The sequence below is a fragment of the Meriones unguiculatus genome, chromosome 12 (genome assembly GCF_030254825.1).
Source record: "Meriones unguiculatus strain TT.TT164.6M chromosome 12, Bangor_MerUng_6.1, whole genome shotgun sequence".
Classification (NCBI taxonomy): Eukaryota; Metazoa; Chordata; class Mammalia; order Rodentia; family Muridae; genus Meriones; species Meriones unguiculatus.
In genome coordinates, this window is record NC_083360.1 from 61759061 (window position 1) to 61776119 (window position 17059).

At 38.2% G+C, this 17059-nt stretch overlaps 1 protein-coding gene across 8 annotated transcripts in view; it reads right to left on the reverse strand.

The window, feature by feature from the left end:
• Nfib (nuclear factor I B) overlaps positions 1–17059 on the reverse strand; it is a 224547-nt gene that overhangs the window by 32349 nt on the left and 175139 nt on the right. For 4 of the 8 annotated variants that reach the window (XM_060365777.1, XM_060365778.1, XM_021649505.2 and 1 more), the window contains 3 exons: positions 8537–8671; positions 5052–5236; positions 903–1068 (listed from right to left, as the gene is read on the reverse strand). In XM_060365777.1, coding sequence (XP_060221760.1) covers positions 903–1068; positions 5052–5236; positions 8537–8671 — 486 coding nt within the window. The remainder of the gene's footprint in view (positions 1–902; positions 1069–5051; positions 5237–8536; positions 8672–17059) is intronic. The other 4 variants (XM_021649507.2, XM_021649506.2, XM_021649508.2 and 1 more) reach the window with 2 other exon arrangements.

A 17059-nucleotide genomic window follows, 5' to 3' on the forward strand; every position in this document is an offset into this window, starting at 1 on the left:
CTACTGGATTATAAGGCACACATCATAGTGATGGAGCATGCTTGTGCCTCTCAGATGAAACCTTGCCATTGGCCAGTCTATGTGCACCAGCTCCCTCTAAGATGGTGGTAGTTTGGGGGAAGCCAATTGAAAATGTATTCCTTACATAATTCCAAATATTCTACATGATGAAGTGGAGGAATCATTTGGCTTACTGATGTGTGCTACATAAGGATACTGCCTAAGCCTGACATTTACAATGTGTACTATGTAAGGATACTGCCTGAGTCTGACATTTATAGTGCTATGGCCATGCCAACAAGCATAGTATCTGATTGTAATGTGATAGCCAAAATAACCAAAAGATTTAAAGAAAATGTAGATAATGTAAGTGTAGGTACCTTACACATACCTAATCCTAAATTTCAACGTGTTCTTGCCTACATGGCATAATGTGTGACCGCTTCTCACAGTGACATAACCTACAGTAAGGTAAACATGTAATTATCTTGCAGAAACACTGACTCCATTCGCCTAAGGGAAGGGCTTGGTTTCTAGAAACGCTCCAATAAGTATTAATTACCTAATCTCTCTTTGGTGATGTAAAACTTCTTTTTTTATATTGTGTTGTGTTATCAGTGTAATTTCAATGTCTACCTTGAACAAGCAGGCATGGGTTATTACTTTTGTTATGGCTGTTTACTCAAAAAAAAATGCTTCTCCCTTGTCAAATATGATGCACTATCAGAAATTTGATAAGAGAAAGCATGTGACAGCCCGGCCACATACATGCCTGCTAGCTCCACTTAAATGAGAAATCTCCATCTGGTCAGGTAGCCAGAAACATCCCTGTTTTCCACCTTGGATCATGTATCCAACGGTGCCTTTGATGGACATTTCTCATTTCCTACAGAAATACTTACTGGTTGCTGTAGGTGAAGCTGCCTCACCTTCAGTGGATGTAGTGATGGGTTTAGTATCTGTCATGGTCAGGGTCACAGGTCGCACTGCACTGGGATGGGGAGAGGGTGCCAAGACAGGAGTGAAATGTCCAGGCACTTTCCCTACTACTTGACCACTGCTGTTAGGCTACAAAACAAAAACAGAATGCGGGGTGAAGCAATCCAAAAGGCAGACATTCCTGTCCAGCAACTCCACTCAGTGTGCGCATGTGGATCTGGAGGTGGACAGCCTCCAGGAAGACCCTCTCAATCCGAGCTGGGATCCAGTCGATGGTTAGTGGTAAAAAGCAACACGACAGCATTTCAAGCAAGGCCTTGATCATCAATGCACTTTGCACAGGTGACTTCCTCTTTACAAAACCCCCGGAGCCCAGTACACCCAACCCTCTCATGTAGTAGGGTAGAAAACCCACACGGAGAGTGAACCTTAGTTAAAGCTATAATGGAATTCCTTATCCAATTCTCTACAGTAAAAACCCAACCGTCCTCACTCTACCTCTTAGTACAGTATCTTCCTGCTGAACCATGGTGTCGCTGCCATAAGGGAAACAGGAATGTCAAGAATAGGAAACATACCCAACCCTATACAGTTTCCTTCGCTTACACTAAGTGATCCATTCTTCTTCATATAGGACTCCAGCTTTCTCTCACACACTGGTAATGCAGACACACGTATCAGGTGACCTAGACTTTAGGGTGTCCAGTCTACATTCAATGATTTACTAACACAGTGTAGAGAATAAGACTTAAAGTATCTAAGACTTGAGATGCTCACCAAGTTATAAACTGTAAAAGTAAGTCACACATTATGCTGAGAAATAAAATACCCCCAGAGAAAAATGACTGTGATGCACCGAATTGAACACAAAGACCCTCAGATTCACACTGCTGTTGTTGCTCTTCCATGGCTATATGTGAGAAGTTACACAAATGCTTGTGAGAATTAATAAAGACATTTTCCTGTCCAGTTTCAGAAAAGATGTTGTTATTTGAGTTTTATGTACTTAATACAAAAACAGTTGCTATGGTAGGAGACAAAACACTAAGGATAAACTGTTTGAAGAAAGCTTGGAACATATTACCTCAGGTAGAGAATGCTGGTTTTGATTATGCTCACGAAACAATATTTGCTGCGTGGTCTTCCTAACAATTTGCAATAAGTATTCTCCACAAATATATGGTCTTTATGAACTCAACTTTCCCAAGCAAAGAAATTAATGAAACAATGTGTATCTAAATACTCACATATACACTATAACTGGTGATTTCTTTAGAGAAAGATAGCACTTTTTGACTTAGAGGCATAGATTAAGTCTTTGGGTGGGTTACAGAGGGGCTACCTCCTCTATTTTACTTTTAAAAATTGATTTTGAATATCCTGACAATTCATCATGTATACTTGACTATTTAACTTTATGCTGAGAAAACAAACTGGAGTTTTCCTCTATGGAAACCTGTCGGAGACATATCTTTAAGCCAATTTTATTTGAAATATTCCACTGAATAGCATGACTCTCTTGCAATAATTGGTGCCACAGTATTGGAATTAATCTCCAAATTGCTGTTGGGAGGAGAAGGCATCTCAGTTGCTTAAGAATCCAGCTCAGTATGGTGCTGGACAAGGCTGGGAAGGAGCTGCTGACTGCAGGACTTGGGGACAAGTGGTCCTTCCCCATCTCCAGCACTGCAAAGGTACAGAGAAACAGTAATACTCTGAAATGCAAATGCTTTGCATTTGGAATAAGACATCAAAGCAGATATAATGTCCTTTAAAAATATATTTCTGCTATTCACTATAAAGACCCATTTTTCTTTCTAGGTCAATGTCAGTTTCTTAAAAATGGACATTATCAACTTCTGGCTATGGGAACATTGTAAATGACTGCTTTGTGTATGTCCCTGGAAAGAAGAAAGCTCTCATTTTTGTCCTGGTGGTACTGTCACTGGCAAAAGTGTCTCTACATAGTGTTCACCAAAACAATTCAATACCTACCCAGAGCAGAAGTCATATGGTAAGAATCCCAGTGCAATGTCCCACTGAAGATAAGGTTGGATAGTGTACACTTTTGTCTACAGGAACTGAATGATTACAAACAGGTGTTCTCCCATTCAAAAGTGTGAAAAAGGACAAGGAGGAGTGACTAAGTCCATGGAGACTCTTCTAAAACACCAGGGTCAAAGGAGGTTTCACTCTTCCCTTTCCCACTAGTTTAAACACATGAAGCTATGTTCTGAAGCACCTGCCCCTCAGCGGCTGTTGGATATAGAGAGGGGTGTCTCTCAGCTGTGGAAGACTGGCACTAGAGATGGGCTATCCTATTTACTATGTTTCTTCCAGTATATAAAACTAGGAAGGTTTTTATTTGAGTTTTTGGCTTTCAACTGAGATGGAAGTAAGATGCTTCTCTAGAAGCCGGACCTTTACTTTGAAAACATACAGGAAAAACTGAGACAAGAGAGGCAGATTATCACCTAATATGCACTTTAAACTTATAAAGAAATTGAAATATATGTAAAACAAGCACTGAATAATTAAAGAAATGCATAACACTAAGGGCCTGATTTTAATTTGCATAATTTTCCCCCTAACAGTGCCTAATTAAGACATCAGTTAAAAAAAAAAATCCAATGGAACTCTAAGATTTTCCACACTGAATTAACGTTAAGGACTTTTAATGGATGTCTTAATTAGACTTTGTTATTCATGGAAATTCTACACAAATTAAAATCAGACCTTGTGTGCACTGTTCCCAGCTGAGTCTAGCAAAATACTCTATGGAATAGAGACTTTTGAATCCATACTCTGAGAGCAAATTTTATTTCTGAACTGGCATCCCAAGATCTCACCCAATCCTTAATTGTCTTTAGTCTCATCCTCACTATACCACATGGACACTTTTTTTTTCCTAAAGCACAAATAGATGTTTAACTCACAAATGTTAATATTTAGTTTTATATATTAGTTAGTAAAACTAAAAGCAAAGGTAACTTTCTAAGCCACACGAGGGGTACAGTGTTTTATGTTTAACATAAAGCATCCAAAGGAACCATTCTCCTTCATTTAACAAATTAATACAAAAGCTTTTTTCCCTGAACTTTGTAACTGATACATACATGCTCATATACTTTAACTTTGGCACAAAATTTAACAGTGGTATCATAAAATGTTGTATTGATTCCCCAAAGTCTTAAAAGTTGTTAGAAGTGAAAAGGGTTTTTTTTTTTTTTTTTTTTTTTAGATAAAACCACAAAACCCAATACTAGTCTGTAAGATCAAAATTACATCAGAAACCTAGATACTGTAACTAGACTAGCAGCTGAAACCACTGATAGACTCTATTGGCACAAAGACCATCTAGCTGACTATGGAAAATCCTCCTGTGAAAAACCTCTATGCAGTGACCTCTCACCAGAAAACAGAAACAAAAACAAAACAAAAAACCCAGGCATCTAGCGTGAGAAATGCGCAAGAGTTACTGCAGTTACACAAAGACTTCCTAGAACCACTATATGATGTTGAGAGAGCCAGCGAGCGATAGAGAGAGAAAGAAGACAAAGAGAGAAAGAGCTAGAAATGCTGCTCATTACTAAATTTAAGTCATGTCTCTGCAAAGAGTCAAGGAGTCATCAAAGGCTGCTGAAAATGTTTACATTACCAAAGCTGATTTTAATGCCAAATAACTGGCCTATAAATACAGCTGTAAGTTCTTTTGTGGGTGTTTATTTTAGCACATACCTTGCTCCTGCCTGAAATAAGCACTTTGTCTCTACATCAAACCAGGTATTTCAGAGGTGTGAACTCCAGCTCAGGAGGTTTTTGGCAATGAACATTCTGCATAAACTTTCAATCAATGAAAATCCAAAACATTCAACCCAAAATGGCTTCACAAATGTATCCCTTTGGGGCAACACACTTCCTACCTGTCATTCAGCCACCTTTAAATTATATATATATATAAAAAAAAGTATTGAGTCACCATACAGCTTTCTGAAGACAGATTATAAGGCTTGATGTTGTACCAGAAATACTCTCTGACTAACCTCATGCTTAGAATTAGACCTGTCCCACATCCCTTAGGCTCTATAGATTTTGTTTTCTCTTGTTTTTACCTGGCTGGTTTGAGGACTGGATGGGTCATAAGAAGGTACGTAGTTCTTCAGAGTATCCTGAGGATTCAGGTGGGGAGGATATCTGATTGTTGGATGAGAAAAGTAGCTTGACGGGGCTGGAGGAAGGATAGCTTGCGTTGGAAACGGCAGCGGTGAGGGTGGAGGTGGAGTTCGAGTTGAGATGACTGCAGAACACACACACACACACAAATAAAAAACCAAAGACTGGCAGTCAGTGGACCGTCCTCCTGCTTCTTTCACTTCCAGTGCTATAAAAGTGGAGACCTTTTGTTTACTTGCTCCCATAATTAAGTAAACTACCTTTCACTTTTTTATTTTCCTGCACGCTGGCACTGCTAAGGACATATAGACATTAACTCCACCCACAATAACAAACCCATCTTTCTTTCCAGATCCATGAACAAAACACAATATTTGAGTAAGTTACTTTCCATTCAAGATACATTCTTTGATTAGGGAGTCTTTGTCTCCCTAAATCAGACCAAGTTAGAGCATTAATTAGAAAGAAGCAGACCCACACTTTCTCCTACAACTCAAAATAGAAATGCAATTCAGTTTTGAATAAATCATCTCTCTATACAACCTAGTTGACAGTTGTTTAAAATGAAAGGCAACGATTAACAGACCAAAATGTCAGATCGTGAGTAACGGCCTGCTCACCATGTAAATACTCTTGAACATTAGCACATGGAATGGGACCCTTCCTCCTAATGAAGATGATTCCTTTCAAAACCAAAAGATCTTTATCCTGCGGCTAACTTTTATTCTGACTCCAGTTGTTACTAAAGTTCAGCAGCATTGCTAAGGTATGATCAAAAATAAAAGCCACAAAAATGTCAATTTAAATTTTTATGTAGGTAAACAGATGACTTTACCCATATATTTGCAATAATATGTTCTACTTGCAGCATGAAATACCATATAAAATATGTGTGTTCATAATGTTCAATGGTACCTTTCCACAATAGTATATGATATAATGTTTAGTTTTGAAAAAGAATTTTTTAAACCTTAAATACGGAGAATTTTTAGCCATTATTTCTATAGAGTTGCTGGAAATAATTACTAATTAAGACAACAAATACCTACAAGTAAAGATTAAGTCTCCATTGCCTTAATATTTTGATCTAAGTCATATGAAAATAAAAATAGTGCTCAACATTTTAGAAAACAACCCAGCAAACAATATGAAAACTAAGTTCTTTTTGTGACTACAAATGTAGATTGTCTATAATGATCATCTTCAACTTTGTGATTATGTGAAAAAGAGAAAGGGGAGAAGGAGAAAGTTTAAAGAGATACTGTCATTTCCCTCAAAGAAAACACTTAGGATATAAAAATTTAGGAGTGCATGGTGAAGAAGTACAAATTTAGTTGGCCAGGTCTAGGAGACTGGTCCTTAGGGCTTGCAGAAGTGTGGGAACAGAATACATGGTTTAAATGTCTTCCCTGTGGAACCCTTCTGTCAGATGCTGTGAAGCCCAACTGTACATTTTTTTAAAACAGTAGTTCCCATTAAGGACTTCTGAATTCTATTTTAATAAGTATAATTCAAGGAGATGCAAATGTTTATTGAAAAATAGGACATTTTTTAAAAACTTAATGTCTAAGGATTTTTTTTAACCCAGGACCAGAACCTCAAGTGTGCTTTCTAACAACGAGCCACACCCAAAGTCATATGTACTCTTAACCTCCCCACATTTTAATTACAGCTCTGTGTGTACACAAAACCCTGTGAAACACACATGTAATCCTAACCTCATATGTAATCTTAACCTCCCCACATTTTCATCACAGCTTTGTGCGCATGTGTACATACACCCTGTGAAACATTGTGAAACATACAGGTGACTCCATCTTGGCTTCTGGGCTTGAGAACTAATTAGTCTCAGGAATTCTAAAAACAAAAAAAAAACTCTCTCTTCAACAGAATCAGAACATCTAAAGTTTGAATTCAAATCTTCGGGAAGTTCAGGAACTGTAGTGTGCCTGATACAAGCAGGTAGGATTTTATATTTCAAAATTAAAGTAAAAATGGTTATCTTATTAATAAAAGCCATTCTAATCCTTTGAAAAGGACAGAAAGACAAATTACACAACAGAAATGTTTTTCTTCATTAAAAAAAATACATGTGCACTTTTTTTGCTTCCATTATTACAAATCCTTGTTAATTGTCTTTCTCTCTCTAGCCTGGCTCCTTCCAGCTCTTCTGCTTTAGTTCTGTACCAACGACTTTTTAAAAAGTGGGTCTCCCTGTGTTTCAGGCCCCATTTCTGGATCGCTGGCCACACTGGAATTTGTCCTTGCTGTGGTGACCGCACTGTCCTGGAGCGTACCTGCCTCTGCCTGAGCCAGGTATCCTTCTTGGAGTTAACCTACCCTTCAAACTTAGACTAGAACATATTTATTTCAAGTATCTGGTCCTTTTGAGATTACATACTTGGCCAGGGATGGGTCCATTGACCCCTACTATATCATAAGTCCTTTAAGAACAAAACCTTTTTGCCTTGACTGAGGTTCTGACCACAGGCAGACACCTATTAAGCATACTAATTGTATATATGACTGGTATTTTAGATATTTAAATATTTGGTAGAAACCAACATATAAAGCTTACTATGGAGGTTTCATGTTTCATTATATAAAAATACTATTTAAAATGTTAGAAGTATAAATTCTTAATCAAGTGTCGTAATGCAGATGCCATTGATGTATGTAAATTCTTGAGGCCAAATATGCAACATTTATGAAATGGTTACTAATTTTTTTTCACTTAGCTCAAAGCCTAAACAATTAATATGAAAATTTTTATTCCACTGTAATTTTTATATTCTTATCTCAGTTTCATAATTTCCTTAATGATAACATCTGAAGTCATGCATTTTTAAAAAGCAACAATAAACCCCATGTTTCAACTTAAGAGTAAAAATTTAAAAACTGGATTTAGTGGGAAAAGGGTCATTTAACTACAAATTAGAAGCAGTAAGAATATCATTATAAACACAATAATATATATAAAACTATCAAAACACTACTCTCTAGGAGACTTAAAAGTAAGTGGCACCCAGTATATAGTACTGATTACTAATTGTATATAGGTTTTAAAATTTTTCAAAGGTGTTCAAATATAGTGTCTACGAAAAAAACCCTAACTCATAAATATACTTTGAAACCCATCTTTCTCTAGCGGAATATACAAAACTAGAGCCAAACTTGGGGTTAAAGCTAAGATGAATATATACTCTATTTTTGAAAGTTCGTGTGATTGAAATTGTAAAATTTCAAATGTAAATATTGTGAAATTATATATTCTTTAATATTTTCTCATAAACTGGTAGGAAAAAAATATTTTGTTCATTAGCAACCATAGTCACCGTAGCAACAACAATAAACCTCCCATTCACCCTTAAGTGTTTGGTTGTGGACAGAAGGAAAGCTTCCCTCTCCCCTCAGAACGCCTCACCACTGTGCGCGACTCCAGGAATCCCGGGATGGTGGTGCTGGGGGAAAGTGCTCAGTCTTGGGGAAGAGTCCTGTGGAGATGTAGAACTAAACAGTGGCTTCTCGGGCTTCTTCATTGTAGTTGGAGAAGACATATCTGCAAAGCAAAAGGGACACACTCAACCTGCTTGGCCTTCTTAAGCAGTGTATCAAAGTAACAGATCTCATTTTCCAATCCTCTGGCATTCTTTTGTTCTCACCCACTTAGAGGAATCTAGACACTAGGTCCCAGAACCCAGTGCTGCCTTCTTTGACTTCAATGACTGAGGCCTATCTTTTGACCTGATGGTGACCTTGTGAAAATAGCGAGAAAGTAACTGGGTGCTAGCGTGTGAGAAACAATCTCTTTAAAAAAAAAAAAAATTTTACTTGTTTAGCAAAGACAAAAAAAAAAACACAAACAGTCTTTAACTTGCTAATTCTACAAATATTTATCAGGTTCCTCTATTTCCCAGATAAATATGAATGTTAAGGTAAATAAAACACAATTCCTGACTTAGGGACATTCGCTGTTAGCAAAGAGGAAAATGCAGTGGAGACCTCTGTCAGCAGTGAAGAGGAAGTCTGTGGGCTGGGTACAGAGACACTGTGGCACTTGCTGTCATATTCCTAGACTCTGTGTGCAGAGGACTGTTCTCTGCCTCATCAGGTTAAGGAGGGCAGTCCCCACGTGGTGCCAGTTTCAAGGTAGCCAAGGGGATAACAGGTCTACAAAGTAAGTATTCGAAAGTGGTGGGACACATAAAATACTCAAGTAGTCCAAGTGACCTGTGAAAGAGGGAGATAATCAGCTGGGATCTGAAGCGCTCATGTTTGAATGGTATAGAGGGGTAACATATGACAAATAGACAGTTTAGATGGCACACACCCTCCAGAAACTATCTGGAGTTGGACTATCCACAGTGGACCCACTATGGACACCCATTTCAAAAGGCACACACAATCCATGCTCAATATATACTCATTTCACAGGTATGCACGAGAGGCCTAATAGATGCCTGAAATGACATCACTTTCTGGGGATACAGTTGTGAACTGGATTTACTCTCTGCATCTATAAAGCTAAACATCCAGTGAGAGAAAGTAAAAAAGAATTAGAAAATACTGTCAATCATGCCATGATAGATGTATTCATGATTCCAGTCACCCATTCCATAAAAACTTCATACTTCTAAAATCTAGAAGGTGAGGGACTGAAATAAAAGTGTGGGCAGAGCTAATGCAACAGATAGGAGAACAAAATTAATGCAGGTAAATGAATGCAGACTCTTGTGAAGGCTCATCATCTCAGGTCGCTCTGGGTGACCTGCTGGGTATTCTTGCCAGCATGTCTGATAAGAGTATCCAGCAGGCACCAGTGTAAGGGAGATGACTTAGGACTTAACATCTCAAGTAAAGCTTATTTTTATGGAACCTTATAAATTTATATCAAAATGTTCTAACAATAACACAGCCTATAAAATTTGTACTTTATCATTTAAAATTTTAAATGTGTGCATAGCAGACAGAATAATAATGGACTTCTTGCACCTAGCAGCCAACTTCAGCCATTATCAATTCAGAATCTCACCAACACATTTGCTCCCTGCATCACTTTTGAAGTAGACCGATTGTCACATACTTTCACCTCTGCATGTTGTTGTGTACATGTTTAAAAAGAAGACTCTGTTAAAAGAAGACCACTACAACTTTAGTACTGCATTAAAAAATATTATCTGCATTTTCTATTCATAATGTTCTAGAATAAGAAAAAGGCCTCCAGTGTTATTAATGTAAAAGACTAGTGTCATTTTTTTTTTAAAAACCATTTGAAAAATTACCTGAGTTCTTGAAAAGGCATCCAATAAAACTGAGGATGAGTAGTGAGCATGCTGGCGCTTGAGGAATGGCATGCCTTTGAAGGGAGTAGACAGCAGAAGCTACAGAAGGCAGAAGCTACACTTCTGACTATGGGCGGCCGCTAATCTAGAAGACTTCAGGTTTTGTGGGGGGTTTTTTGTTGTTGTTTTCAGTATACTTCTCAAAAAGGCAAAAAGAAAAGAAAGTTGTTCAGGAAGCCACAACAATTAAAGTTGCCACAAAGGGTTGGGGCACGGGCCAGAATTCAAAGGAAAGGTTTAAAAAACTTATAGGAAAAGGAAGCTCATTTCAGCTAAGGTATCTTGAAAACAGCAAAGACAATACTGAGCTTCAACCAAGAACTATGCCACCTTTAAAGGAATGACTCCCTATTAGGTTTGACCTACTGGAAGTTGAACTTAGACATACAAACTGTTAGAAGAGGAAGAAGCTCAAGTTCACTCCTTCTAATAGATAACACAGTGTTTCCATTCCAAACTGTTTAAAAACTCTTTAATCCTTCAAAAGGATTGACTATTTAATGTGGATGAGTGTTTTGTCTGCATGCATGCATGTATGTATGTATGTATGTATGTATGTATGTACCATGTGCATGCTGGCTGAGCGCAGGTCAGGAGACTGAACTTACAGATGGTTAAGGGACCACCATCAGTGGTGGGAGCTGAGTCTCAGTACTCTGCAAAAGCAACAAGTGTTCTTAACCACTGAGCCATCTCCCCAGTCCTCATTTCAAAATTTTAGTGGTTGGTGGTTTAAAAAAGACAGTAGCTTAATACCGACTCATGTTTACCTCCGCCTACAGGTAAATTTAAAAGAACTGAAGCTGTGTGAATCAGTTTCCCAAGTCTTCTTAGGATGGGTGATAAAGTGCAACAGGCATCACATAAAAAAGTGAAGTTCCCTGTGTACCAGGAAGCAGAAAAGAGCCATTCTGGCTATACCATCTGCAAAGAACGACAAGAGCCCTAAAACTACCACAACCACTTGAGTGCTCCCAGAAGACAGCCAAACTCCCGGAAGCCTCCTTGTATAAAGGAAAAAGTCAAATATTATTTGTGTCAAAGTTTAAGATTATGAGTGATTTTGTCATTTTAAACTTACGTGATTTATAACTTTTCTTAGTCAAAGTGATAGCCTTAGCTTTTGTGAGTAGCTGCTAGATGTCCACATTTTGGGGTGTCCTCCTTTGGTCATGTGCCTAATAACAGCAGTATTTTCATGGGCAGTAGAGACATGCCAGAAACAAAGTGACATTGGCTACCCACAGGGTGAAAAGGACAAGATATTTCCTGTTTAACAGCAAAAATAACTCCAAATAAAGACAAGCATGAGAAAGTGTACCTGCCAAAGCAGAAGTGTTGACTTTAGAAAGAGCAAGGGAGTAAGAGAATTTAGTCTCATTTCTTTGTCTACCCATTAAGTGAAATTAATTCTGGGCCCATTAATCAATAAAGAAATGCTGCTCTGGGGCATGGAAAGGACACAATGCTGAGCACTCACAGACACAAAAGTGAATTCCTCTCAAAGAAAAGCACAACTATGGACTGGGGTGGGGGTGGGGGATAAAAGGCAATTATGCAGAGAACTCAGGGCTGAGTTTCTAGACATTACATTTTAACTACGAATCAAACTTGTATTGTTTTATTTTAATTTTATTTTCAAAGTCTGTGGTGTAATTGACTTTCAACCTAAAAATGACATCATTTCTATTTTTAATGTACTCATATACTACACAAAAAATGTTTGGGGACTGAAAATATGGGATGGCTTTCGGTGGCCTTTCTGTCAAGAAAAACAAATGTTGTGCTTTTTGCAACCTACTGTTCCTCAAGAAGGAAGAATAATACATAAAAAGATGAAATTGAAAACTAGTTGAATAATAAAGCTGGGTGATGTATAAATATATAATAAGTTGAATGATAATACATACATAATAAAGGGTAAGTTGAATAATACATAAGATAAGACCACTGAAGAGAAAGAAAGACAGTAAGACAAAAGCTAGCTGGTACTTCTGGAAGAAGAGGGCAGGAGTAGCTTAGCACTGGGGAGAAAAGAAGCAAAAGCCAGGAAGGCCGAAACATTAATACAAGATGTAAGTACGAAATGATTCCAGATTGGAAAACTGCCCCAAAATTTGACCATTGTTCTGTTTCTTTTTTCCAGATTGTGTAATTTTTCATTTATTTATTTGGTTTGTATAGCTCAAACTTATATAGCCCAGACTTGTCTTAAGCCGAGAAGCCTACTGCTTCAACCTTCCAAGTTCTGGGATTCCAGACATACAGCAGTGTGCTTGCCCCCCAGCTGTTGCCCTGTCTCTGCCTGAACTAGGAATTTTAACAGTGTACTTGGGGGTCGGAGGAATGTGCGTCCATCTTGCTCTTCACTCTTAGTGCCTGACTCCATTCCAATTTATCAAATTAGGCTCCCCTACTCTCTTGTTCTACTTACACAAAAACACCTCGTCCAACTAAACATGCTTAAGCAAACCGTAATCCCACCTGGGAAATTTTTGAGGTCTATGGCCCAGCAATATGGCTCAGCAGGCACAGACATTTGTCCCAAGCTTGACAATCTGAATCTCATGCCCAGAGCTCACACAATAGGAGAGCAATGGCTTCCGTAAGGTTTCCTCTCATCGCGACATGCTGTCCAAGGTTTGAGCACATACATGCAAGCGCATGTGAGCACACACAGCAAACAAAATAAATTAATAACTAAAGAAATGAATAAAGAAAGTCTGAGTTCTAGATTTCACTGCCAATTTTACACTTCCATCTCACTTGATGACTAATTCATCTTATCTATTCCACCACACACACGCACGTATGTATATACATATGTTCCATCACTATATATGTTATAAATTATAATATATATTCTCTTGTATGTGAGAGAAGCAGCACAGTGATGGAAAGAAACTCAAGATGGTTAGCTTCAAGTGCACATTCCATTAACCGTAATCAGAATATATTATGTAAGAAAAATATATTTTCAATGAAAGCAAAAAATAAAGTTTATAATGGAAAGTGATTTAACAACAACACAAATAAGAGTACTTGAATGGAAACCAAGGGGAAACAGCAAAGTCAACCACTGAGTGGCCCATGAGTGTAAGGGGGTTCAGCTGGACGTGAAGTTCAAGGTGCTGAGCAAGACCCACTGGCCCTGTGCTGGGGAAGCTCACAATCTACCTAAAGGGGCAGATGGGAAAGACAGATTTTATTAAATCATTATAACCATGGGACTATTAGATTGTACCAAGGATTCTTCCTAATGACAAAAGACTAGGGAGGCTAAGTCTTCAAAAGGAAAGGTTCGTGTTGAAGGAGCTGCTCCTTGCTGTTCACACTTGTGCTCTGATTCATAATTGGACAATTAGCTATGGCTTTAGAACTAATTATATAGTGAATTATAAAATAAAATATCTCCAGCCCCCCCAAAAAGTCTGAGTAAGCTACTGATAAAAGTTCACATGGACTTAAGCCTATCTTTAAACAAGTATTTTGCAAAACAAGTTATAATTTTTACAGGCTGCACTGTAAGGTTTTGGCACTGCAGCAAGCACACATCCTAAGCTCTGATGTGTCATTCATTTCACAGCATCACTTCAAAGAGATAAAGGCTTAAGCAAATAAGGAGCTAGGTCAACTCATCTCCCAACAAGGTAATTTCAGCTACCAAAGCAGAGAGCGGCAGCGAGGGCAGCCTGAGCACTCAGCTCCACGGCAGCTTGCACACATGGCGCTCCAGATGTATATCTGTTCAAGTCAGCCCAAGGCAACAATTTTGATCGATTCTAATGTGATAAAATGCTGCGGGGAAAGTGTGTAGAAATGTGTTTACGTCAGCCCTTAATTAAACTGTTGTTCACTTCCAAAGAACCCTAGGAAACACTAATGAGACATGAGTTTTGGCAATTTCTTCATCAAAGCAAAGACCCCCTTCCTCAGTCTGTAGCAGCCTGTCATCTAAGTTGCTCCCAGGATAAATGTCACATGGCACTCCAATCACTTAGCCACCTGTTAGCAGAACTTCACTAAAGTCAACTAGTGAGCGAGGGCAAGCTTGAACAGCCACCTTTTAACACCTGTCCCCCGGGAACACCTGCTCCTGTCTCATGTATTCTGGGACAATATGTCAGCCTCTCCAGCATGTTCAAGAACACCAAAACTATCAGTCCAATTGCTATAGCCTCCTTAGAAAATACAGCATTTTCTTTTATCAGAAAATGCCTCTTCTTTTCCCTGTAATACTTCATATTTGTGGCTGTTTCAAATTGATTATGTAAAAACACAGGAGAGACCCTACCTTCCTGGGAGCTGTTATTTTTAGCTAACCATGACACTAAATTATAACATAATAACGGCCGTGGCAGTTCTATTTTTCAAGAAAATATATTTCTTTGTAATTAACAAAGAAGTAATTGCATCCAACTGTTTTAAAAGTTTGATGACTTCATGTACTCCTCAGCCGTCTTCCTTACTTACCTGGAAGACGTATAAACAAGCTTCCATGAACTTTACGCATACAAGACAACACTGGCTGTGTTCTTCAATGCTAGCGTATGTTTCATCTCAGTGCGCAAAAAGCTATAACCATGGTTTAAAATGTCTTCTTTGCTTTTTACATTATTAAGTTGTTGACATTTTAAGACATCTCACCCACCCACCCCCACCACACACACACACACACACACACACACACACACACACACACACACGAAAATCAAGGTACAGTGCAAACGCAGCTGGGAAACTCCTGTGAACTTTGACCCTCTGGTATGATGCAAAGCAGTGAAACAAAGCTCATATGTGGAAATATTTAGCTCAAAGACAGTGCATTGACTGTAGTTTGACAAGATTATATTACACTAACATCTTACTAAGTTGTTAGTCTCTCAGAGTTCTCCACTTTTCTTTAGATTTTGGACTTTTATAGGTTTTAAACTTTTATACATTTTTAAAAAAATTTATAGGTTTACACAAAATCTGATGGACACTGAAAATCTCTTCAGAGACCAAACTCAGTTTTGGATGAAGGCAAAGGTGGTCAACACATCCATTATTTCATTGAAACTGTCAAGCAACACACAACACTAAAAGTGAAAGATGAGCTATAAGCTAAAATGGGGCACTTCTGCTTTCCATTAAAATGTTGAGTAGAAGCTGAAAGACAATATAAAAAAGATGAACTATGTGCATAAAATAATAATGTTATTTAGGATAGATGAGATAATAAATGAAAGGCTTCCAAATCAAGTGTGTGGGATGATTTCTGGATCTGGAATCTGGTGTTTTTACTTTTGGCCACAAATCCACAGTCAACTTTGAGACAAGGAAATGGCTTGGGCTCTGTGCCCAGAGGAAAGGTGAAGGCAGAGAACATGGTTTGCCAACTAAATGCTAAGAGAGACTACAGTTTCTCCTCCTGTGATTTTGCCTTGGGGAAGATGAAGTTGAGGAGAGAAAGGTTTACCTGTTATTTACAGTGCCATAGACATTATGTAAAATCTAGCAGTCAGCAAAGCTAGTTTGAAACAGCCTGATTATTATTCCAGTCCAGAGCTCAGATGTATTTATTTCAGTTGGTTTCCCTGTGCAGACTGGCAGGTCCTTTCTTTCACAAGTTTTACCTATACTGCTGGCAGGAAGCTTGCCCTGGAGGATGAAGAAAGGACAGGGGTGGAAGAAGGGCGGGAACAGAGGAAAGAGAGAAAGAGAGGGCTAGGAAGGAGGACAGAGAGAGAGGGAGAGAGTGGGGAAAAGAGAGTACACAGTGGGCTATGTCCTTACTTAAAAGCTCTGCACAATCCTTACGTGTTCTTCTAGTTTCTCCATTTCTTTCACAGTAAAATGGAGGTAGGCAAGGTCATGGGAAGAAAAGATGTGCTGTAATCCCTGACAGCTTAAATGACATACAGATGATATTTTAAAAGGTGCAGGAGTAGAGTCAAACACCAAAGAAACTGTTTCATAAACACGTTTCACAGGACATCAAAATCACAGAGCTGCTTGCTGCATTTTCAGGATTTCTTCTGTGATCAAAAAGATAAGCTAGTTACACACTGGTAGTATAAATGGAAACTGATCAAGACTTTTCTGGATTCTCTGTCAACAAGGCTTAGAAAAGGACATGAAACTGCATCCAGTATTTCACAGTAAGATGTATGTATCTATTCCTTTAAGATCTTTATTGATGACTTGATGACTTGCTATGATGCTACAGTTTGTTAAAGACCAGGGATGGTGAAAACAGGGAGGAATGAGTTTAAAAGAGTTACAAGGATTTCCATAAAGTAGTGTTCATTCTTTATTAGCTAATGATGAGAACTTAGAAATCGCTTACAAATTCACCAGCAAGCAGGAACTTAAAGAGTTGTTATTAATTGGGTATTGTGGTGCACACTGATAATCCTATCACTTAGGAAGTAGAATTAGTTCAAGGCCATCCTCAGTTACACACTGATCCTAACTCAAAAAGAAAAAAAGGCAACAAATATGTATATATATGTATATATACATATTATATATCAAATACACACACACACACACACACACACACACACACACACACACATATATATATATATATATTATATGTATCCAAAGAGTAGCATCGT